This window comes from Lonchura striata, chromosome 35 (genome assembly GCF_050655825.1).
Source record: "Lonchura striata isolate lonStrDom1 chromosome 35, ASM5065582v1, whole genome shotgun sequence".
NCBI lineage: Eukaryota > Metazoa > Chordata > Aves > Passeriformes > Estrildidae > Lonchura > Lonchura striata.
In genome coordinates, this window is record NC_140737.1 from 9,594,744 (window position 1) to 9,617,787 (window position 23,044).

At 52.6% G+C, this 23,044-nt stretch overlaps 2 protein-coding genes across 2 annotated transcripts; both read left to right on the forward strand.

The window, feature by feature from the left end:
* Window positions 1–758: 758 nt before the first annotated feature.
* Window positions 759–2,364, forward strand: LOC146764365 (uncharacterized). Its single transcript, XM_085565329.1, has 2 exons — window positions 759–1,032; window positions 1,219–2,364. Exons 1-2 carry the CDS (start codon window positions 981–983, stop codon window positions 2,055–2,057), a joined length of 891 nt encoding a protein of 296 aa, XP_085421455.1. The 5' UTR covers window positions 759–980; the 3' UTR covers window positions 2,058–2,364.
* Window positions 2,365–11,874: 9,510 nt separating this feature from the next.
* LOC146764366 (olfactory receptor 14J1-like) lies at window positions 11,875–13,068 on the forward strand. The gene has a single exon (XM_085565363.1). The coding sequence runs from the start codon at window positions 11,879–11,881 to the stop codon at window positions 12,800–12,802; it is 924 nt and encodes a 307-aa protein (XP_085421489.1). The 5' UTR covers window positions 11,875–11,878; the 3' UTR covers window positions 12,803–13,068.
* The last annotated feature ends 9,976 nt before the right edge of the window (window positions 13,069–23,044 follow it).

Here is a 23,044-nt window from a genome sequence, read left to right on the forward strand (position 1 = left end):
CAATGGCACTTGGGGTCAGACAACAGTGCCCTGAAATCACTGTGCAAAATAATGTTGCAATCTGGATAATAAAATTGTTAGAGAGATGCCTCTGCCCCAATTAAGGTGCTAACGAGACTAAATCCAAAGTGGATTTTATTGAACAGTAAATGTGAGGTAGAGAGAGATGGAAAGAAAAAGAGGAGAGAGCAAGGGAGTGACAGGGACAGAGATATCCCCTGGGGCAGGGCAAGTGTGACATTGTCCCCTGTGTGCGTGGCCTTCCCAGGGTGGGGGTTTTACACCGGAGCCAGTTTGGGTAAGGGGGGTGGTGTTCACCCCCCACCCCGAGCAGGGATTGCCTCACTGTTTCAGGTTACAGTGTCAGATGTAACCAAAAGTGTTTTCAGTCACCATCTCCATAAACTGTTATCAACAGGTGGGGCAGTGTTCTTTATCTCTTCCATGGCTCAGCACTGATAACGCCCTCCAGGGGCCATCTTCTCTTAATGGGCCATTGAGTGTCACTGCAGGACTGATAAAATTACATCATCCCATTGTGGGATGCTCCACCCAGGGGGAGGAACCAAGCATTCCTGCCTGGATATAATCTCACCCTTGCAACACCACGACCACCTTGCCTACTGGATTCCCAGAGGACAAGAGCTCCATAAGCACCACTGGACCTTCAGAGGAAGACCAGACCCTTCTACAGGATCACTGCTTTGACAGAATCACATTCATCACTCCAGCTGGACTGCAGCCACCATTTCATCAGACTGCTACCACCACCCTGAGCAACGGGGTGTCAGGTTATATCCTGACTCTGTCAGATTAAGCCAGTGTTTCTGTATCATTGTTTGGATCTTAATTTTCTTACTCAATTGTCATTCTGGCTTAAAATTCTCCCCCTGGTTTGCCTTCAAACCAGTACAAAACTCACTGTGCTCATCCCTTGTTTCCTTCCAAAGCAGGATTTCCCATACCCAAACGTTTTCCAGATGGACGAGAAGGTTGCGAGGAAGAGGAAGATGCCCTGGGACACTGAGGCAGGTGAGGAGGAAGTCAGTGCCCCTTTCCCCCTCTCTCCTGCTCCATCTTCCAGCCCAGCACAGCCCCCGGATGAAGGACAGCCCCGCTGCCGGTGCCCTCCTGCCGGGGATACTCTGGGGGGATCTCCTTGCCCTTCCCTGTGGCACAGAGGCTAATCCCATCCTCTCCTTGTCCTTCCTCCCCCAGAGCAGGAGCTGAGGATGGAAACCAGGAAAGACAAATCCCTGCAGCAGAACCTCATGGAAGAGGCCATTTTGAGCAACTACACAGCGCAAGAATCCAACAGGGAGGAAAATCCCTGGAGATCTCACAGGAGGAGGGGCTGCAAGCCCAGCCCAGGATGCTCTGAGGAGGAAAGACCCACTCTGGGTCAGGAAGGTGGGCAGAGCTTCAGCCAGAGCTCGGAGCTGGTGGTCCCTGAGCAGCTTCCTGATGGGGAGAAGTCCTACAAGTGTTTGGAGTGTGGGAAGAGCTTCAGGCGGAGCAACAATCTGAAACGACACCAGATGATCCACACAGGGGAATGGGCCTACAAGTGTGGGGAGTGTGGGAAGGGATTCAGCTGCAGCTCCAACCTTGTCAGGCACTTACACATCCACACTGGGGAGAGGCCCTACGAGTGTCCCGAGTGTCATAAGAGTTTTCAGACCAGCTCCAATCTCCTTGTACACCAGCGCATTCACACGGATGAGAGGCCCTTCCACTGCCCAGACTGCAAGAAGGGCTTCAAGCAAAACTCCGACCTCATCACGCACCAGTGCATCCACACTGGGGAGAGGCCCTACATGTGCCCCACTTGTGGGAAGAGGTTTCAGAGCAGCTCAAGTCTCCTCCTCCATGAGCGGATTCACACTGAGGAGAGGCGCTTCCTCTGCCCCAACTGTGGCAAGGGCTTCAAGCACAAGTGCCACCTTGTCAGGCACTGGCGCATCCACACTGGGGAGAGGCCATACTTGTGTCCCCAGTGTGGGAAGAGCTTCACCCGGAACTCTCACTTGACCAAACACCAACGGAGCCACCAGTAAGGGAAGTCCTGAAAATGCCCCAGCTGCAGGAAGAGCTTTGTGCACTGCTCCAGCTTCATCCCCCATTGGAGGAGACCCTGTTGGGAAGAGCCCTGGTGATCCATGTTCCCTGTGATCCATGCTGGGAAGACACCTGTCCCTTTTCCTGCCCCTGCCAATGACCTTATGTGGGATTGAAGGACATGAGGGTCTGGCCATGGCCCTGTCACTACATTCACTCCCACCTCAGGTCATTGCCAGGGGCAGGAAAGGGACTCTGTCTTTCCCTGAGGAGAAGGGTGTCCTTTCCATGCAGGAGGAAACACGTGGCCAGGAAGATACAAGTGATGGTGATGTAGTTTTCCCTGTAACTAGTTTTTCTTATCACTTCTGTTGTCAATATTTTTTCTATTCCTGTTTGTTCTTCATCTTGTTGCTGTTCCCAGTAAATTGTTCTTATTCCAGCCTGGAATCTTTGCCTTTTGTGTTTTCTATGGTAAGTGGGAGGGCAACAAATGGCAGGGCGGTTTTAACAGGAGCAGGAAATTGAGGAATCCCATTCCTGAACCCCGGCCTGTGGAAACCAAGCATCCCAGCTGGTGCCAGCCCTGGTGGCCATGGCAGCAGCCTTGGGAGCGGGTCCCTGGCTGGGGCTGAGGGAACCTCTTCACTCTGGTGCCCAGGGACAGGAGTGGAGGGAGCAGCAGCAGCTGAGTCAGGGCAAGCTGAGGTTGGATCTCAGGAAAAGGTTTTTGCCCAGAGGCTGCTGGGGCACTGCCCAGGCTCCCCAGGGAAGGGTCCCAGCTCCAGGGCTCTCTGAGCTCCAGCAGCGTTTGGACAGCGCTGCCAGGCCCAGGCTGGCAGTGTTGGGGTGTCCTGTGCAGGGCCAGCAGTTGGACTCGAGGATCCTGATGGGTCCCTCCCAGCTCAGCCAGTTCTGTGATTCTGGATCCATGACCCTGGGGATGGGAGTGCCAATGGTTGCCATGGCAACGGGCTCCAGGTCTGAGCTGGTGTCCATGGCAACCACCCCTGGCATGGGGTCTCCATGGAGCTGCCCAGGGACTGACCATAGCAACAGGGGCTGGGGATGGTTGCCATGGAAACTGACCATAGCAACAGGGGCTGGGGATGGTTGCCATGGAAACTGACCATAGCAACAGGGTTTCCTGGTGATGGTTGCCTCCTTAGAATGAGATTTGTCACAGGATCTCAGAGGGGTTCCATGGGGACTTTCCAAGAGTCTCCAGTCTGTTCAAGAGCAGGAATGTCACACACAGAGACAGGGACTCCATGGAGACCTCCCAAGGGTTTCTGGGGATGGCAAAGAGCTGTGTGGTCAGAGGCAGTCACAGCCATTCCATGGTGACATCCCAGGAAACCTTGGGCTGCAAAAGCACTGATCTGTCACAGGCACTCATGGGGGCTCCACAGTGACATCCCAGGAGTCCCCAGGCTGCCAAAGAGCCAGGATGTCACACACACTCCTGTCATGTGCAGAGTGGGAGCTTCAGGCAAAAGCTTTATTTAATTATTGGAGAAACTCCCGCTGAGTCATGAGATGGAGACACCCAGCAGCCACCATGGGTTCTAAAAGCCCTGCAGAGCCTCCAGACTTCTAAAATTCCTTTTAAGAGAGGAGACTGGGAGTGACTGGATCCACACCCAGCCCCAGAATTTGTCAAAGGTTTATGTATAAATGATTGGACAGGTAGAATTGAACAATTTGTCAATGCAATTTTTCCTACAGGATTAATGATGGAATACCAGATATATTTATATAAATACAATCTGATAATGATTAGACAGTAAGCTCTTAATCAGAGTTATTTACTCCACAGTCCAGAATCTATAACAATTATAGGATATTCTGCTCTAGGAAGCAATTTTGAAGTCAGCAGGGCCTTGCTGGAGTTGTTTGAGCCCATTGCAGGCAGAGCCTCCTGCTCCAGCAGGAACTGCCTTTCCTGTGCCAGGAGCAGGACAGGTCCCGCTGCAGGAACAGCCCCAGGCCAGCCCCAGCACAGGGAAGGCCTCGGGCACAAGGGCAGAGCGCCGTGCTGGGAGCTGTGCCAGGGACAGCCCGAAGCACCAAAGGCACTTTGGCAGCAGCAGCTGCTTGCAGGGCATGGCCAGAAGCCTCCCTTGCAACCCGGCCTGGTGGCCAGCGCTGCAGAACTGCTGCCTCAGGGCTCATTTCTGGCTGGGCTCTGAAAAGCCACTTCTGCTCCAGGAGCCTGTCTGGGAAGCCATTGGCCCAGCACCTTGGGGACAAGATATAAACAACAAAACTCTTCATGCCAGCAGAGACAAGGCAGGGGCAGAGGAAAGGGGAGAGCCAGGCCCAGGGGACAGGGCTGCCATGGTGATGGCTGTGAGGTCACTGCCCTGCAGCAGCCTGGCTGCCCTCAGCAGACATTCTGGCCAGAAGTGTTGTGAGGGCACCCAGCACATCCGAGAACCCACACAACAGGAATTCCATCCTTGGGGAGGGGATTTCACTGGGTCAGGTTGCACACACTCCCTGATTTTTGAGCATTCCTGGGATGGGAAATCCACTTCTCTGGAAAAACATTTGCCATTTTGTGCCACTCTCATCAGTGTAAATATTTCCTCCTTCTAACAAATTTATATCCACTCTCATTCAGTTTAGAGACATTTACCATTGTTCTGTCACTGCTAGACTTGGGAGAAAATAACTTTGATAACTATTTTTCCATTTTCACAGATCTTGGGGAGGACCCAAATATCTCCCAAGATGGGGTTTGAAGGCTTCATCACATAACCAGCAGGTAGAGGCTGCAGGCTCTGGGCTCAGTTATGTGCAGACTGAGGACAGAACAGGAGTAGCCTGGGAAGGATTGAAGGGTGGTTCCACAGATGCTGGAGTTTTATTTCATTGTATAAAACAGCCAGAGAAAGAAATAATGGCACCAAAGGTGTAGAGTGCCCCTGCCCAATGAGGTGGGAATTTTACCCAGACACAGCATCCGGCGAGAGCGTGACTTAAAGAAGATTCCACCCCTCCACGCTGTGGGGTGTGCCCCTGAAAGCCTGGGAAAAGACACTCCACCCTATCTGATCAAATTAGGAATGGGCCCAGAATGTTCTTCTTTTTCTGTACCCTTATTGGCTTAAATCGTGCTGCAATGTCCCCACTGTAGTTTTTTCCATTGATTGTCCTCCTCAATCCACCCCTTTGCAGTCTCCTGCTCCTCTTAATATTGGACCTTGATCCTAAACTCCACCCCTACCCTGTAATATAAAAGTCTTGACCCTACCACCTCGTTTCTTGTGTATGTCCCTGGGAAAATGAAGAATCCTCAGTTTTCTAAAGCAAGACCTGTCCTGCTGCCTTCCTTTCCCTGTTGGTCATTGGTGTCTGCCTGAGGTCTGAGACTCTGGGGCCTGGGGCAGTTGTTGTGCCCTTTGCTGCGGTGGAACACAACAGTGCTTTCCTCCCTATGGAAAAAAGAACCGTCCTTATCTATGCAGAAATTGCGGGAATTGGCTTCCAACTCCCAAATTCCCTATATCCAAGGGTTGCTTTCAGACAAAAGCTACCAGGAAAGAGAGGTCTGGTTGCCCTTGGCCCCTGGTGGCTGCCTTTCATCTGCCCCTCTAACGCTGGTGTTCCGTGCTTTCCTTCCTTTGGAAAGAACCATCCTCTTCCAAGTGTCCATGTCTAAAATTGGGATTCCACCTAAAAAATTCCCTATATCCAAGGGTTGCTCCCAGACAAAATCTGCCAGTACCATCAAGTCTGGCTGGCCTTGGCCTCTGGTGGCTGCCCCTGCTACCCTGGGGCTCAGTTCTTTCCTTCCCATGGAGATCACTGTGACACTGTGGGCACCTCATGGAACCAAGGGGATCATTGTGGCACCACTGGAGCCCATGGAACCAAGGAGCCATGGTGACACCGCGGGGCTTCATGGACCCAGAGACCATTATGACTCTGTGGGGCCTGATGGAACCATGGAGACCATTCTAATCCTTCAGGGGCTTGTGTCACCAAGGGGGCATTGTGACACCTCAGAGCCTCCTGGAAGCAAGGGACCATTGGGACACTGTGGGGCCCCATGGAACTGAGGGAACATGGACCAGGTCTGGCTGGCTTGGCCTCCCAGGGGCCACCTGACAGGTCTGGCTGATCTTGGGATGTCAAGGGCTGCCTCTCATCAGCTCTGGGAGTACTGGGGCTCTGTGCTTTCCTTGCTTTGGAAAAGAACTGTCCCTCTCTTAACATACCCATTGTCAAAATTGGTACTCTCCATAAAAAATTTCCTATATGCAAGGCTATCTTGCAGAAAAAAACCTGCCAGTTCTGGCTGGCCATGTCCTCTGTGATTATTTCTCATCCACCCGGGGAAACACTAGGGCTCTGTTCCTTTATTCCTATGGAAAAGAACAGGTCTTCATGTCCAGGAACCATGGCCAAAATTAGAATCCGGCCTCCCAATTTCCATATATCCAAAGATTTCTCCCAGACAAAAGTAGCCAGGACAGACAGGTCAGGCTGGCCCTGTCCTCTGGTGATTTTCTTAGATTATGAGCTGAATGTTTTCATTTGAAAACACCTTGGAGAGGGCCGAGAGATCTCCCAAGGAGGGGTTCTGAGGTCTCGGGCACATGACCACTACATATGGACAAAGGAGCTCTGTGCTCTGTGCTGCTGTGGTGGTTTTGCATCACAGAAGTGATGTCCTGAGAGAAGCTGCTAGCAGTTTCCTGTGTGTCTGACAAAAAACCAATCAGTAATTAGCTTTGAGAGATGACAGTCTGTTAAAGCACTAAGGAAGCTGCAGACGCCTCTGTGCAGACACAAGTTACAGATGAGAAAGCCTGGCTGGGTCTCTTTCCCAGAGCCCGGCCGGGCTCACGGAACCATCTGCAGCCCTGGGAGATATTGACTCTGCCAGTGCTGCCATCCTCCCTCCAGTGAGAGAAAAGGACACAGGGCAGGCACACAGAGGAGCAGCATGAACACACCGAGGGCAGGGAAGAGGAAGTTGAGTCCCAGATGGGAGGGATGAGGAGATGCCTTGATCTTGGGGCTGAAATCCTCTGGTAAAGCTATGGAGAAGGATGTCATTGATACATCAGACTCTCTTTTTCCCTCTAAGGCATTGAAAACTATGGGGAGATGACTTGTTTCAGCAAAGGCCTCCATGCTAAAGTAAGCAAATGTTGAAGTAGCTGTGATCCCATGAGAAGTTTGAACAGAGAAAGAGCAGAGTGATGAGATCCTGTGCCCTCAGGGAGAGAAGATCTCTGTTCCTAGAGGTAACGATGATTTCAGAAAGAGATGAAGAGAACCTTTGCTCTTAAACAGCCCATCTTGAAACTAATACCCCATAACTTGGCATGGCCCATAAGCACAGCTTTGGAAAAAGCTGCGAAAAAATGTCAGGGACTTCACAATAGCAGATTTCTCCAGGCAGCTGCTATTTGTGGAAATGAAAATCCATGAGAAAACTGTTTTCTTGTAGAGAAGCCTCTATAACATTAACATGACTGACTTCTCTCCCTTAATGAAGTGAAACCAGACTATTCTAGAGGTGGTAAACTGAAAATTTTAGGGTTTGTCTCTTTACATTGTCAGGTTGTGTAGCGAGGGGAAGTGTTCTGAATGTTTTGTTCTATCTGTGTTGCTTTCTCTTTTAGTTACTGTTATCAAAATTTTATTCATGCACTTAAAGTTTGAGCCCACTTTGCCTTTCTCCTAATCCTATCTCACAGCAGGAAATAAGTAAGTATATTCTAGTGAGTGCATTGATAATTAACCAACACTGAACACACCACATTAATTGAAGCATTGGCTGAGAAATCTCAAATTGGTGAACCAAAACCACTACAGAAACTTCCTGACAAACTGCACAAGAGCAGAGAGAAATTGAGGCATACCCATGGTTTGTCAGGACATACTTGATCCTAATGAGCCCCGTGGTGCATTTGGAGCTGAGCCCTGGAACCTCAGGGCCTGAGAGGAGATTGCACAAACCTTTCCAGGAGTCAAAGTAAAGAGGAAACACCCAAAGTGTCCCAAAGCATTAATGGGACCCACTAAGGTCCATCCCAACACAGGCTCCTCATGGACTCCTTGGATGAGAGACCTGGAGGTCAGGATTCCACAAAAACCTCTCAGATACACTCAGTGTGGGAAGAAAAATCCAAAGAACCTTAAACACCTTTAGTTTCTCTAAGTATTAATAACCCCCACTGAGTGCCAGTACAAAGCTCTCAAGGGACTCATTAAAGTAGATAAGTGTGGTGTAAACAAATGGGCCAGGAGACCTTGTGCTCCTTTCTTGATAAGGCCTTTATTATAAGGAGAGCCTATAGGGGTGGGGGCTCGGGGTTCGCGACGCCGCCGCTGCTCCCAGGTGAGTCAACGTCCCAGAGGAGAGGTAGACAAGCCTGTCAGTCACGGCAGGATCGGAGTTTGCGCCCCCGTGGGATACGTCACAAGACTCACTTGTAGCTCGCTGGTCTACGGGGTTTTCCTTGCTCTGGCTCCTTTGGCTTATAGCGATTGTCTTCGGAAATTCTAAGGGTCCTCTCCAGCTCTTTGAAGCTTTCCTTGCATGTAGGTGTAGATCATTTTGGTGTCCCTGCTCTTGGCTCGTTGTCTGGATCTATTTTGGTTTACGTTGAAGTCTAGGAATTAATAGTCAGTGCCCGCTCAGCCCTCTGGGAAGCAGGAAGTCTCCCATGGGAGCAGCTTCCTGGGAGCAGCTTCTGAACTACCCGACGCAGTGAAAGTGACAGAAGGGGCTTCAGACTACTAAAAACAGTGAAACAAACAGGTAGGATTTCTTCTATAAGGGATTTTAGCAAAGTATCCATAACAGGAGGGGGTACAGAGACTCAGGGAGTTAACTGGGGGTACAAACTGGGTATAAGGGCAAATACATAGGGGTGGAACTAACAAATACATGCACAAGGGAATTTCCAAACTGTGAGGAGGTAAACAGACAAAAGGTTAGACATTAACTTTCTTCATAACAAGTGGGGCCATGATTGCACAAACCTCTCACAGAGTCTGTATCCAAAGGGAAACACCAAGTACCTTAAAAGAACTAAAGTACCTGGAAGAATTAATGAATCCACTGAGTCTTGTTACTGACAAAGCCTCTCCAGGGACTAATTACAGCAAAATATTGGAGGCCAGGATTGCAGAAACCTCTCAGTAACTCCAAGTCAAAAGCAAAAGCCAAATTCCTTTGAAAAAACCTGCAATCCCTGGGAGCATGAAGGAGCCCCCAGAGCCATTCCTGACCAAGGCTCCCCAGGGACTCCTTCCAGCAGATCCTTGAGGCCACTGGGATGTGGGCTAGGGGGGGATGCTGATGGCAGGACCAGGGAGTGACAGTGCCCAGCCTGACTGGGGCTGTGCCAGGAGGCCCCAGGGCCTCAGGACAAGGTGTCTCCTCACAGCCCTTGGTGGCACAGACCCTGCTGTGCCCCAGAGCACCAAGACTTGGCTTCTCTTTGTCCCCACCTGGCATCAGTGCCTCCAGTTCTCTGCTCTACCTGGGACCTGGGGACACATTCTCAGTTGTGTCCCTCAGTGGGACCCATTAAAAGTCCCAGAAACTTTGGAGTTGGATTGTGACTTGGAGTTCTGCAGAGGTTTCTGCAGCTCCCTCTCAGTGCCTGATGCTCAGGGCCTGAGCACAAAGCCCCAGAGGGTCATTAAAGTCCTTGTGCTGTGTCTGTGCTGCTGAGCTGGGCCGGGCTCCTGGCACAGAGGGTGATCCTGGTAACCAAGCAGAGCTTCAAAAGCACATTTCTCTTGCTGAGCAGCTCTTCTCCCAGCCCAGCAGGGCTGGGGCACTGCCTGCAGCCAGCCCAGGCACAGCACAGAGGCACAGAGAGCTTCAATCAGTCAGGGCTGGGAAGGGGCTGAGAAGTGCCTGGGGCAGAATCACTGCCAGCCCTTGGCACAGGAACCTCTGGCTGCAGGACAATGCAGCTGCAGCTCCTGCAGTGATCTCCTAAAGCTGGAACATCCCAGTGCCCACAGCCCCTGTGAGTGCATTCTCTGCTCATCTCCTGTGCCGAGCAGCCAGGGGTGCCCAGGGCTGTCCTGCAGAGCAGGGTCCTGCAGCCCAGGGCGCTGTGCTGGGCCAGGGACTCTGCTGCCTGCCAGGGACAGCTCTCAGCCGGCCCTGGAGCTGCTCCCAGCGCTGGCCAGGAGCTGTGGGGGGAAGAAGCCACCCTGAGCAGGGCAGGTGCTGCTGCTGAGAGGGGCTGGCTGGGGCAGGGCTGCTCCCAGCTCCAGACCAGCCTGGGCACAGCTCCGGAGGACACTTCCCAAAGAAGGTAAGCCTAGGATTATACTTATATACTTAGAAAACTATAATCCTTTATTATTGCTATTAAACTCTGGATTAGCTCTCTTAAACTCTTACTGAACACTATTAAAGTGTTATTATATACCTCTATATCTATAATATTTAATTAACTCTAGTACATTTCCTTATGGTTTCTCTTAGAATTTAGAAAAATAAACTGACTGTATAAATACATTTTTGAATATTATATAGTCTTTTCAACAGGATGAGGACCTACAAAGGAACATTTTGGTTTTTGTATGCCAGCAGTGATAACGAAAGCTGGGGAAAATAGTCCTTGGACCTACTCCAATGTGTCGAGCCTGGGGTGTGTAACTGCGACAAGTGAATGTCCTTTCGAATGTCCTTGTTAAATATCCTATTTAATCAACCTTAATGAATTCTCGAAATCAGGGGCCGGGCGTGCCTCATCCCCACTGGGACACATGGAAGCTTCTAATAAAGGTCTGGTTTTTACTTTACTGTTCTCATACTGTTGGAAGGGCTTTTTTTGTCCTTTAATTATAGAAAAACAGGGGGTTGAAAGAAGCAGAACAGGAATTGAAATCCCAGAATGACAGAACATTCTGAGTTGAAAGGGACACACAGGATCATCAAAGTCATATTTGAACATTTACAGAGACTCCAGAACTGTGACTTTGGGTGGTCAGTGTCTCTGCTGGGAGCCTCCCAAAGGGCCTTCAGCCACTCCTCAGCCCTGGGCAGCAGCAGCATCACCTCTGCAGGGCCCAGCAGGGCTCTCCTGAGCTGCCCTTGCCCAGCTGCACACAGAGCCTGCCCCAGCCAGGGCCCTGCACACAGGCAGGTTTCTGTAGGGCCGGGCTGAGGGCACACAGGGTGGGATGGGCTCTGTGAGCGCTTGCAGGGACAAGGCACCTCTCAGGAGGGGATGTCCAGGCCCAGGGAGATGCTCAGGGAAGCAGAGGGGGCTGAGCAGAGCAGTGCTGGGGGAACAAGCACATCCAGCCCCTCACTTTCCCTCAGCCACAGGGAATCCTTTGCCTCACATCTCTCAGTGGCAAACTCTGAGTGCAGCAGGAATGCTGGGGATTTCTGACCTCAGAGAGAAAGGAATGATCTATGGGTAGGATAATAATTCCTTAAACCAACTCCTGCCATCTTTTTCCCCTAGAAGTGTGCATGCAAATGGTACCAAGCTTTTCTGCATTAGGAGTTATTCCTGTGACAAATCCTGAATTTCCAGCCTTGTCCCTCTGGCATATGGCCACAAACCCAGGGCAGCGGGGCAGGGATGGCTCCTCGAGAGCCCCCAAGCACAGCCCTGGCTGCTCCTGGCACACTCAGCCAGCACAACGGGAGCTCAGACTGCGACCTGGGTGAAGGTTTTCCCAGAGCAGGAACAAGGGTGGTTGAGTCCCAGCAGGACAGTCTGCAGGGAATGGCCCAGGTTTGGCTCCGAGCAGCCTCTCCTGACTTCTCCCTGTCCTTTCTCCATGAACAGGTGCCCATGTGCAGCCACAGCAAATGTCCAACAGCAGCTCCATCAGCCACTTCCTCCTGCTGGCACTGGCAGACACGCGGCAGCTGCAGCTCCTGCACTTCTGCCTCTTCCTGGGCATCTCCCTGGCTGCCCTCCTGGGCAACGGCCTCATCATCAGCGCCGTAGCCTGCGGCCACCACCTGCACACGCCCATGTTCTTCTTCCTGCTCAACCTGGCCCTCAGTGACCTGGGCTCCATCTGCACCACTGTCCCCAAAGCCATGCACAATTCCCTCTGGAACACCAGGAACATCTCCTACACTGGATGTGCTGCTCAGCTCTTTTTCTTTCTGTTCTTCATCTCAGCAGAGTTCTATGTCCTGACTATCATGTGCTACGACCGCTATGTGTCCATCTGCAAACCCCTGCACTACAGGACCCACCTGGGCAGCAGAGCTTGTGCCCACATGGCAGCAGCTGCCTGGGCCAGTGCCTTTCTCAATGCTCTGATGCAAACAGCCAATACATTTTCGCTGCCCCTGTGCCATGGCAATGCCCTGGTCCAGTTCTTCTGTGAAATCCCACAGATTCTCAAGCTCTCCTTCTCCAAATCCTATCTCAGAGAACTTGGGCTCATTGCTGTTAGTGCCTGTTTTTCATCTGGCTGTTTTGTGTTCATTGTTTTCTCCTATGTACAGATCTTCAGGGCTGTGTTGAGGATCCCCTGTGAGCAGGGACGGCACAAAGCCTTTTCCACCTGCCTCCCTCACCTGGCTGTGGTCTTCCTCTTCCTCAGCTCTGCCATATTTGCCTACCTGAAGCCCCCCTCGATGTCTTCCCCACCCATGGATCTGGCCCTGTCAGTTCTGTACTCGGTGGTGCCTCCAGCCCTTAACCCCCTCATCTACAGCCTGAGGAACCAGGAGCTCAAGGCTGCAGTGTGGACACTGATGACTGGATGCTTTTAGGAGCATTAAACTGCTGTCCAATTTCTGCCAACCATTTGTAATAAAAGTAATCTTTGATACTTATTGATGTTTTCCTCTTGGAGGTTCTTTATCTTTGGTTTACATTTTAACATTGTCCACAAAGAAATGTCATTGATTGTGCCATTTCTCATTTTGTTTCTCTCCACCTTCCCAGTGGCCACAGACTGCATCCATGAGGGGCTGCGCTCTCAGTGCCTTTAAAGGAACTAAAGGATCTCCCAGCAGAGTTTTCTGCAGAGATGCCCTTTTGTTGCCTTCTCTGGAGCTGCAGCAGCAATGCCTGTGTGCAGAGCTGGGGCAGATCAGGGCTGGCACAGCAGCTGTGCCCAGGAGCAGCAGCACTTGGTGCTGCCAGTGCTGCTCCCGTGGCCCTGCCCCGCTGCCCTGGTGGCCCTGGTGTTGCTGCAGGGCCCGAGTGCTCTCGGGGCCGGGCACAGTCCTGGGGGTGGCAGTGCCGGGGCTGCAGCAGGGACAGGCCATGGGCACTGCTGGGGCAGAGCTGACGCCTCAGGCCAGGGCCTGGGGGCTCCAAGCTCCTTGCCCAGGCTCTCTTAAGAACACGGCCAGGCCAATGCTCAGCACAGAAAACCCCCGTGAGCAGCCCCAGGCTGGCCGTGGGCAGGCTGGGGGCAAACAGCATGGCTGGTGCTCTGCAAGGGCCCTGGGGGAGACGGGAAGGAGCAGCAGAGCAGGGGCTGATCCATCCCCAGTACGCTGCACAGCCCAGGGCAGCGTCCCAGAGCATCCTCATGGAGCTGCCAACAACATCCCCCCTCTGCAGCCCTGGCCTCTGCCCCAGCTCACAGAGGTGCCGCATCCTTGCAGGCACAGACACGGCAGCACTGGCTCAGCAGCCCCTGTTTGCATTGCACACAGCAGGCGGGAGCACCCCCGAGCTGGTGCTGTGGGGACATGAACCTGAGGCAGCACAAATGCCATCAGCCCCTGGGGCCAGGAAGGGCTGGGGGATGCCAGGGAAACCACTCAGCTTTGTCCTGGCCTCTGCAAACAGCCAGAAAGTTTGTTCCCATCAGCTGGGAGTTTCCTGTCCCACTGCAGACGCTGCTGCTCAGAGCCAGGGCTGCCTGGCAGCCACCCCCAAACTGCCCTGAGCATTTCCTCGGCTTCACCTTTGCTTTCTTTACTCTTCCTGATACAAATTTCTTCCTCTTGCCCACCCCGTTCCCTCCCCTGCACACAGCCCATCCCTGTTTGCCCTTTCCTCTCTGGCCCCACTCCCCATTGCAGTTCCTGACTTGGCACCATGGGAATGTTCCCTGGGCTGCAGGATCATCCCACAAGTGCTGCAGGAATTGTCTGCAGGCTCCTGCAGTGCCTGGTGCTGCTCCCTTGCCAGAGGCACCCCAGGCCAGGGGGGCACATCTGGGCTGCTGTGTCTGGCTGTGGGGTTCCCTGTTCTGGGCAGTGAGGAGGAGCTGCAGAGGCTCTGCAGGACTGACAGGATGGGCTTTGGGGCTGTGAGGAGAAGCTGAGGGACCTGGGCTGCTGGAGCTTCTGAAGAGGAGGCCCAGGGCTCCTCCTGCAACTACTCCAAGGGTGGTTTCAGAGAATCCCAGAATCAGCCAGACTGGAAAAGACCTTGGAAAGCATCAAGTCCAACCTGTGCCCTGACACTGCTGTGTCTCCCCTGAGCCTTTTCCAGGATCAACAAACCCAGCTCACTCTGACGATCCTCACAGGACTTGTGTTCCAGACCCCTCACCAGCCTTGTTGCCCTTCTCTGGACATGCTCCAGCCCCTCCACATCCTTCTTAAATTGGGGGCCCAGAACTGGACACAACACTCAAGGTGCTGTCCAACCATTGCCCAGCACAGGGGAAGAATCACTGCCCTGGTCCTGCTGGCCACACCATTCCTGATCCAGGCCAGGAGCCATTGGCCTTCTTGGCCACCTGGGCACACTGCTGGCTCATGTCCTTCCTGCTGTCCATCAGTCCCTGCAGGTCCCTTTTTGCCTGGCTGCTGTCCAGCCCCTCTGTCCCCAGTCTGTAGCGCTGCAGGGGTTGTTGTGGCCAAAGTGCAGGACCCGGCACTTGGACTTGTTAAACCTCACCTTGTTGGATTTGGGCCCTGGATCCAGCCTGTCCAGGGCCCTGTGCAGAGCCCTCGTACCCTCCAGCAGATCAAAACTCCCAGACAACTTGGTGTCACCATGGTTCCTTGTGGCCCCAGAGTGTCCCAATGGTCTCCATGATTTCATGAGGCCTCCCAGTGTCACAATGTCCCTTTGGTTCCATGGGACCCTTGGTGTCACAAAGTCCCTTGGATCCTTGGGTCCCACAGTGTCACAATGTCACCATGGTCCCCTAAGGCCCTTCAGTGTCACAGTGGATCCTTGGTTCCATGAGGTCTGGCAGGGCAGCAATGCTCTCCTTGCTCCCAGAGTCTCACAATGGCCTCTTGGTCCCAAGGGTCACCACAGTGTCAAACATGTTTCCTTCATTCCGTGAGATCCTGAGGGGCAGCTCAGGCCCTTTGGTTCCCTGGGGTCCTGCAGTGTCACAATGGCCCCATCATGACACGAGGTTCTGCTCTGTCACAAAGCTCTGCATTGTTCCACGAGGCCCTAAAGGGTCACAGTGGCCTCTTGGTTCCATGAGGCCTCAGAGTGCCACAGTGAATTCCTTGGTGCTGCAGTGTCAAAATGGAGCCCTGGTGATAAAAGATCCTGCAGTGTCACCAGGGACCCTTGGTTCCATGGGGCACCACAGAATAACAATTGTTCCCTCAGTTCCCAGAGTCCTTGCAATGGAGCAATGGCCCCTTGATTCCATTATCCCCATGCTCTCCCAAGGATCTCCTTGGTCCCACAGTGTCATAATGGCCCCTTGGTTCCACAAGGCCCAACAGGGCCACAGTTTCCTCAGTGGTCCCACCAGGACCCAGACTGTCACAATGCACTCCTTGCTTCCATTCAGCCCCACAGTGTCACAGTGGCCCCGTGGCTCTGTGGTGCCATGTCACACACCGTGTCACCATGGTCCTCTCAGCGCCACCAGGCCCCGCAGTGTCACAATGGCCCCTCTCTTCCCTAGGGCCCTGCAGTGTCACAATCATCAGAGAATCAACCAGGCTGGAAAAGATGTTGGAGAGCATCAAGTCCAACCTGGGACCCAACACCACCTTGTCACCTAGACCATGGCCCTGAGTGCCACATCCAGTCTTTCCTGAAACACTTCTAGGGACAGTGACTCACCCAGCTCGCTGGGCAGCCCATTCCAATGTCCAATCACCCTTTGTGTGAAGAATGTTTCCTGATGTCCAGCCTAAACATCCCCTGGTACAGCTGAAGGCTGTGTCCTCTGACCTGTCACTGCTCCCTGGGAAAAGAGCCCGACCCGCACCTGGATGCACCATCCTGTCAGGGAGTTGCAGAGAGTGATGAGGTCTCCCCTGAGCCTCCTCTCCAGGATAAACAATCCCAACTCCCTCAGCCACTCCTCAAAGGATTTGTGCTCCAGATCCCCCACCAGCCTTGTTGAACTTCTCTGGACACACTCCAGCCCTCCATTTCCTTCCTAAATCAGGTGCCCAAACTGGACACACCACTCAAGGTGCTGCCCAACCAGTGCTGAGCACAGGGGAAGAATCACTGTCCTGCTCCTGCTGGCCACATAATTCCTGATCTATAGAAGTGCCAGGGGCTGGATGAGGGAAACGGTGATGAGGGGGTGGGGACAAAATATTGATTGTCAGCCATGAAAAGTCTTGATATTCGTATCAGTTCAGACTGCATTAGAAGGTGCTGGGGATCAAAATCAATTGGACATTGCTGATATCAATCTATAAAAGGAAAAGAAAACAGGACAAAACAGTCCTCTCTGCATTGTTTTCAATACAGTATATTCACTTTGAAGACACTTCCAAAATCTGTCTATATAACCACAGAAGAATTGAAAATATAAGATATTCCCAGCAGTTTTTCTTCTTTGTGTGTTTTGAACAAATGGTTTTGAAATTTTTTTAGTGAATTCCTGAACTGAAGAGCTCAAGAAAGAAGAGCCCTCTGGAGCAGTAAAATTCATCATCAACCCCCAAGTGGCTGAGGATGCATCCCCATCAGAGCAGCAATGAGCAGAAATGGGCACAGCTCTGTGGCTGCCCCAGCTCTGGGATGGGCCCTGGGCCTGGAGCAGGAGCAGCTCTGGAGGGCCCCAGGGCCGGGGCTCTTGTGCTGGCCTGGGCAGATGGGATGGCAGGAGGGGCTGCAGAGCTCTCAGCACCTCAGGCAGAGGGGAGCAGGGCAGCCAGGGAGCTCCTTTGGCCTTGGCCAAGCCCCTTCCCCCATGGTGGGGCTGAGTCCTGGCTGAGCTGCAGCTGCTGCTGTGCCCTTGGCAGGGGCTGAGGCCGTGGGGCAGTGCCCAGAGCAGCCTGGGCTGAGCAGAGCTGTGGGGCCAGAGCCGGCTGGGCAGCGCTGGGGAGAGGCCCTTGGTGCTGCCCAGAGCTCAGGGCAGCTGGCAGAGCTGGCAGGGAGCTGGGCTGGGCTGGGAGAGCCTGGCACAGAAACCATCAGTGTCCATCTCAGCCTGGCTGAGCGGGCAGGGGCAGGACTCAGCCCAGGCCTTGTGGGGCAGGGCCAGCGCCTGGGCAGGCATTGAAAACAGGCAAGAGCCCGAGAGAGGAGGCTGCTCTGTGCCCCTGGGGCATGGACAGAGCAGGGAGGGGCCCAGGACATTTGTCAGTGCCAGCCTCTGTCTGTGCCAGCCCTGGGCAGCCCTGGCTGCTGAGCCCAGCTCTGCCCTGGGCTGAGTTTGGCTGTGGCCCAGCTCCATCCTCCTGCAGGGCTCAGGGCCTGTTCCCGGCCATGGCCAGCCCTGGCCGCCTCTCTGCTGGCCCCGAGGCCGGCAGAGCCCGGGCAGGGCTGTCTGTGCAGCCCCACAGGTGCCATGGGCTCTGCAGGAGCTGGCAGAGGCTGCCCAGCAGGGAGGCCATGGGGCACAGAGCCCCAAGGCTGCCCAGGGCCCCACGGCACAGGGGCCGTTCCCAGCCGCAATGCTCCTGTCCTGGGCTGGGCTGCACAGGGGCTGTGGCACCATGGCTGGGCCAGCACAGGGCCACAGAGGGGCCACGCAGCCACTGCCGGGGCTGGCAGCAAGGCCGGGCACAGACAAGGAATTGCTGAGCATGGCCTGCGCTGGCCAGGGCTGCCTGTGCCCAAGGCAGAGCTCAGCTGCCCTTGGGGGCTGCAGGAACACTCAGGAGCCCAAAGAGCCTCCATGGCTGTGCTGGAGACCAAGGCTGGAGCAGGGAAATGCAGGGCTGCTGTGCCATGGGGAGGGCATGGAATTCCAGCACACACCTCAGCTCTCTGATGGTCCCGGCACCGTGCTGGGCCCTGTTCCAGACTGGAGCAGAGCAGATGTTGATGGCACAGGAGCACTGCGGGGCTGGCAGGGACCTGCAGCTTGCAAGGTGCTCTGCTCTCCCTCAGCTCCTCTCGGAGAGATCCAATCCCAGCTCGGCACCTCAGGGCACAAGTGGCACTGTCTGTTCATGAGCACACAGCTGATGTCTGTCTGGAAGGGGGCACAGGTTTTAATACTTGTACTTTTCATATTATGGAAGGAAATTTTTATTATCTAGGTTACTTCAGTGCTTTAAAGTAATGGCAAAGTTTTCCCACCCAGAGCAGGAATTTTCTTCAAGTGTACTAATGGCAGGAGGAGAAATTACTGACATTGCCTTCTACTTGTGTCACCAATTTTCTGTTTATTCTTTCCTCTCCCTCTTCCTTCAGGTGTTTCCATCTCTCCTGTTTAAATGGCCATGTCTAAGGACATCTCTTAACTAGTCCAACTGGATCTATGTCCTTCCTGCTGCTCCCAGATTTACTCCACCTGATGCTTTCTGGTCATTCAAGTACCTCTCAACAGACTGGTTTCATGCTTTGAGCTTCAGGGAGTTGCCCAATCTTCCCCAAATTAATATAAATATTATATAAGTCAACTAATACTTATTGTGCCTATATCTATCTAAGAACTACCTTTTCTTATGTCTTTATCTGAAGCTGTTCCTGTATGGAAATCCCTTGGGGATGGGGACATGTCAGATGTTGCTGAGACATCCCAGAGAGCTGAGGGGAGAGCTGTGATGATTATTAAACTGCTCAAATGTTCAACTTGTGTTTGTTGTCAAGAAACCTTTCTGTGCCTCTGAGTGTCACCATCACTGAGCCCAAAGGACACAAACCTGATGAGTTGTGGTTCCCCCTGAAGGGGCTGCACTTGGACCTTGGCTCTGCACAGGAGAGCTCTTCATCCACTTTCCCTCTTTTCCTCCCTCTGGCCATGGAGGGAGCTCCTGACATCAGCCCGTGACTCGTGTGTGCAAAGAGCAAATCTGGGCAGAATCGAGGCAGGGAGGGTTTGGGGGGACCTTGGGATCTGTGCTGGGCACAGAAGGTGTTTTTCATTGTTCTGAGACTGTCTGCTGTGCACAATGGATTTAATATCCAGCAGAGGAATGACTTTTGCATTGGATGGAGCTGTGCCTTCCCTTGGCTTTGTTGGCTGGCAAGAAATGAACATCCCTCTGTGTCTGGGGCAGCTCCTTCTCCAAGTAAAGCAGGTGGGAGTTGGAGCCAAGGAGCTGAAACCTGCAGGTGCAGCCTGGGCTGGAGGGAGCTCAGATTTGCACAAGGCTGCTCTGAGTGCCAGGGCTTGGATGGGGGAAATGGTGGGGTGGGGGTAGGGACAGAGTCTGATGGATTGTCAGCCATAAAGGGTCTTGATTTTCATATCTATTCCAACTGCATGGGGTGGTACTTGGATTCAGTGTCAATTGGAGATTGCACATATCAATGTATTAGCTAAAAAATCAAAATGGGACCTAAAAAATGGTTTCTCACTCCCTGTGTAATTAAAATTCATTCATTTCAACTACACTAATGGAATTCACCTAACCAACCACAAAGGATTTGAAAGCTTAAATCAAATTATTCCCAGAAACTTGGCTTGTTAAGGTGTTCTGAATGTTAATGAGCCCTGGGGAACTGAATTCCGGAACTGAAGAGCTGAAGGCTGAAGAAGCCTCTGGAGCAGGAAAATTCAGCAGCAGCCTCCAAGTTGCTGAGGATGTCACAGCCCCCACTGAGGCCATCCCTGCCCAGAGACCCTGGGGGAATGGGCAGACAAGGAGAGCGTCCCTGGGGCTGGGGCAGCAGAACTCAGAGGCACCAGCGGCTCCAGCTGGGAAATGGAATGTGGGATGGGGCTGTGAAAGCCCTGCCTGGGCTGTGCGAAGCAGGACACACAAGCCTTGACCCCCATCCACTAAAAAACTCTCTTAAGGTGACATTTAAAAGTAATTACAGTTGTTTGTGTCCTCTGAGTTGGACTCCCTGGAGAAATACCAACAAGAGATTCTTGGGACCTCCAATCAACAAAACAGGCTTTGCTGGGAGCTTTAGAAAATCAGATAAACTTTGAAAAAAGTTTTAATACAACATTCAATCAACAAAAAACACTGCTCAAATCATTATCTTGGCCCATTCAACTTCACAAACACTAACCTTGTTCAATTTTAAGTTTATCAAAATTTGCAAGTGGATGGAAGTAGAACAAGAAATCAGAAAGAGAGAAAGACAAAAAAGATTTAGAGAGGCACAGGCACAGCTACCAACTCCTGGATTCCAGCAGTGTTCAGGTGTAAATTCTAAGAGGAAGTATGGCCAAGATGTGTGCTTGCCTTGTGGTCAGCCTTAAATACCCCTTGGTCTTCCTGGGCCCTTCCCCCAGGTGGGACTTGGGGTCATTTGGTCACTCAGGAGCTGGGCTGGGGCTCCAGAGGTGGCTGTGGAGCATTGCCTGTGCTGTGCCAGGGACTGGCAGACACTGCTGGGCTGGGATAGAGGCTCTGGGGGGATTAGGGTTCCAGGGCAGGGCAGTGCTGGGGTTCCAGGGCAGGGCAAGGTTGGACCGGCCCTTTCCTCCCTCACACATGAAATGTTTCCAGCCAGCAATCTCCTCCAGTCTGTCACAATCAGCAGTTGGAGGTGAAATCCCAATTCTGGCCATTACCACCTGCAGGAGAGGGACAGTTCTTTTCCATAGGAAGGAAAGCACAGAGCCCCAGTGCATAGGAAGGGAGGTGAGAGCCTCATTAGGCTAAGGCCAGCCAGACTTGGCAGGAATGGCAGATTTTGTCTGGAGGCAACCTTTGGAGATACGGAATTTTGGAGACAGAATCCAAATTTTGCCCATCGGCGCCTGGAGAAGTGGGACAGTTCTTCCCCATAGGAGGGAAAGCATGGAGCCTTCCCCAGTCTTTCGTGGACAGATAAGCAGTGACCCTTAAGAAATGACTGCCAGCCAGATATCTCCTGGCAATATTCCCATAGTAACAATCCTTGGATATAAGGAAATAGAGGTGAAATTTGAATTCTGGCCATGGGTGCCTGGAGAAGAAGGACAGTTCTTTTGCATTGGAAGGAAAGCCCTGAGCCCCAGTGCTTCAATAGCAGATGAGAAGAGACCTTCAAAATGCCAAGATCAGCTTTTAGGCAGCCCCTGAGATGCCAAACCAGCCAGACCTGTTCCATGTTCCCTTGGTTCCATGGGACCCTCAAGTGTCACAATGGTCTCCATGGTTCCTTGAGGCCCCACAATGGCACGCGACTTCTCTGTTCCATGAGGCCACAATGTCACAATGGACCTTTGGACCCTGCGGGTTTGCGGTGTCACAATGGTCTCCTTTGGCTCCACAGGGTCACAATGGAACACTGATGACACGAGGCCCTGCAGTGTCACAAAGGCCTCTTGGTTTCATGAGGCCCCACAGTGTCACAATGGTCCTCTTGGTTCTGTGGGGACCCCCAGGGTCACAATGGTCTCACTGGTGCTGTGAGGCCTCACAGAATTGTAGCATAGTATCCCCATCATGGTGATAATTAGCATTGACTCCATGATTCCAGAAGGCTGATCAATTGCGTTATTATACTATACTATACTATACTATACTATACTATACTATACTATACTATACTATACTATACTATACTATACTTATTAAGAAAAACTCATCATGCTTACAGACAGTCTGATGCACTCAGACCAGTTTGGTCCTTGAATGCAGACAACAGCACCACTGGCCATTTAAGAAATCACCTTTTGGTAACAAATCTCCATAACACATTCCACATGTTCACAACAGCAGGTACAGCAAGAAAAGATAAGAATTGTTTCTCATTCTTTTCTCTGATCTTCTCACAGCCTTCCCCAGGATGATGCCTGGGAAAGTTGTGCCTGCAGCTCTGTGGCCAGAGAGTTGCAGCCACATCACAGTGTCACAATGCTTTGCTTATTCCATGGGGCCTCATAGTGTCCCAATGGTCTGCATGATCCCATGAGTCCCCTCAGTGTCACAATGGTCTCCTTGGTTCCATGGTGCCCCACAGTGTCACAATGGCCCCTTGGTTCCATGAGGCTGTGAAGTCTCTTAATGGTGTCTCCATGACTCCATGAGGCCTTGCAATGTCACAATAGCCCTTTGGCTCCCTGGGGTCTCGCCATGTCACAATGGTCCCTTGGTCCCATGACACCCCAAAGAGTCATAATGGTCTCCACGGTTCCATGAAGCCCCGTGGTGTCACAATGGACCCTTGGTTTGATGGGGCTTCTCAGTGTCACAATGATCCCGACATTCCCTGGAGTCATACGGTGTCACTACAGTCTCCTTGGTTCCATGAGGCCCAGCAATGTCACAGTGCTCTCCAGGATTCCACAAGGCCCCACAGTGTCACAATGGTCCCTTGGTGTCACAGGCCCCACAGTGTGGAGAGTGTGGGAAGGTCTTCAACTGCAGCTCTGCCCTCGTCACCCACCGGCACATCCACTCCGGGGAGAGGCCCTATGAGTGTCCCCAGTGTGGGAAGAGCTTCTCAGACCGCTCATTCTTTACCCGGCACCAGCGGAGGCACTGGTAAGGGAAGCCCTGTGAGAACCCTGCCTGCAGGAAGAGCTTTATGTGCTGCTCCAGCTCCATCCCCATCAGAGGATCCACCCTGGTTAGAGCCCTGGTGTCCCACATTCCCTGTGATACACAGATGAAAGTGGCTGCTGTTCCTTTTATTTTGCCTCTTATTTGATGCCGTTGAGGCAGGACGGTATGGAAGAACTCCAGTTCAGCAGACAAGAGAGTAAAACTCTGATTTATTTCAAATACATTGCTCTTTTATAGAGAGTATTGTCCAGACCAATTCCA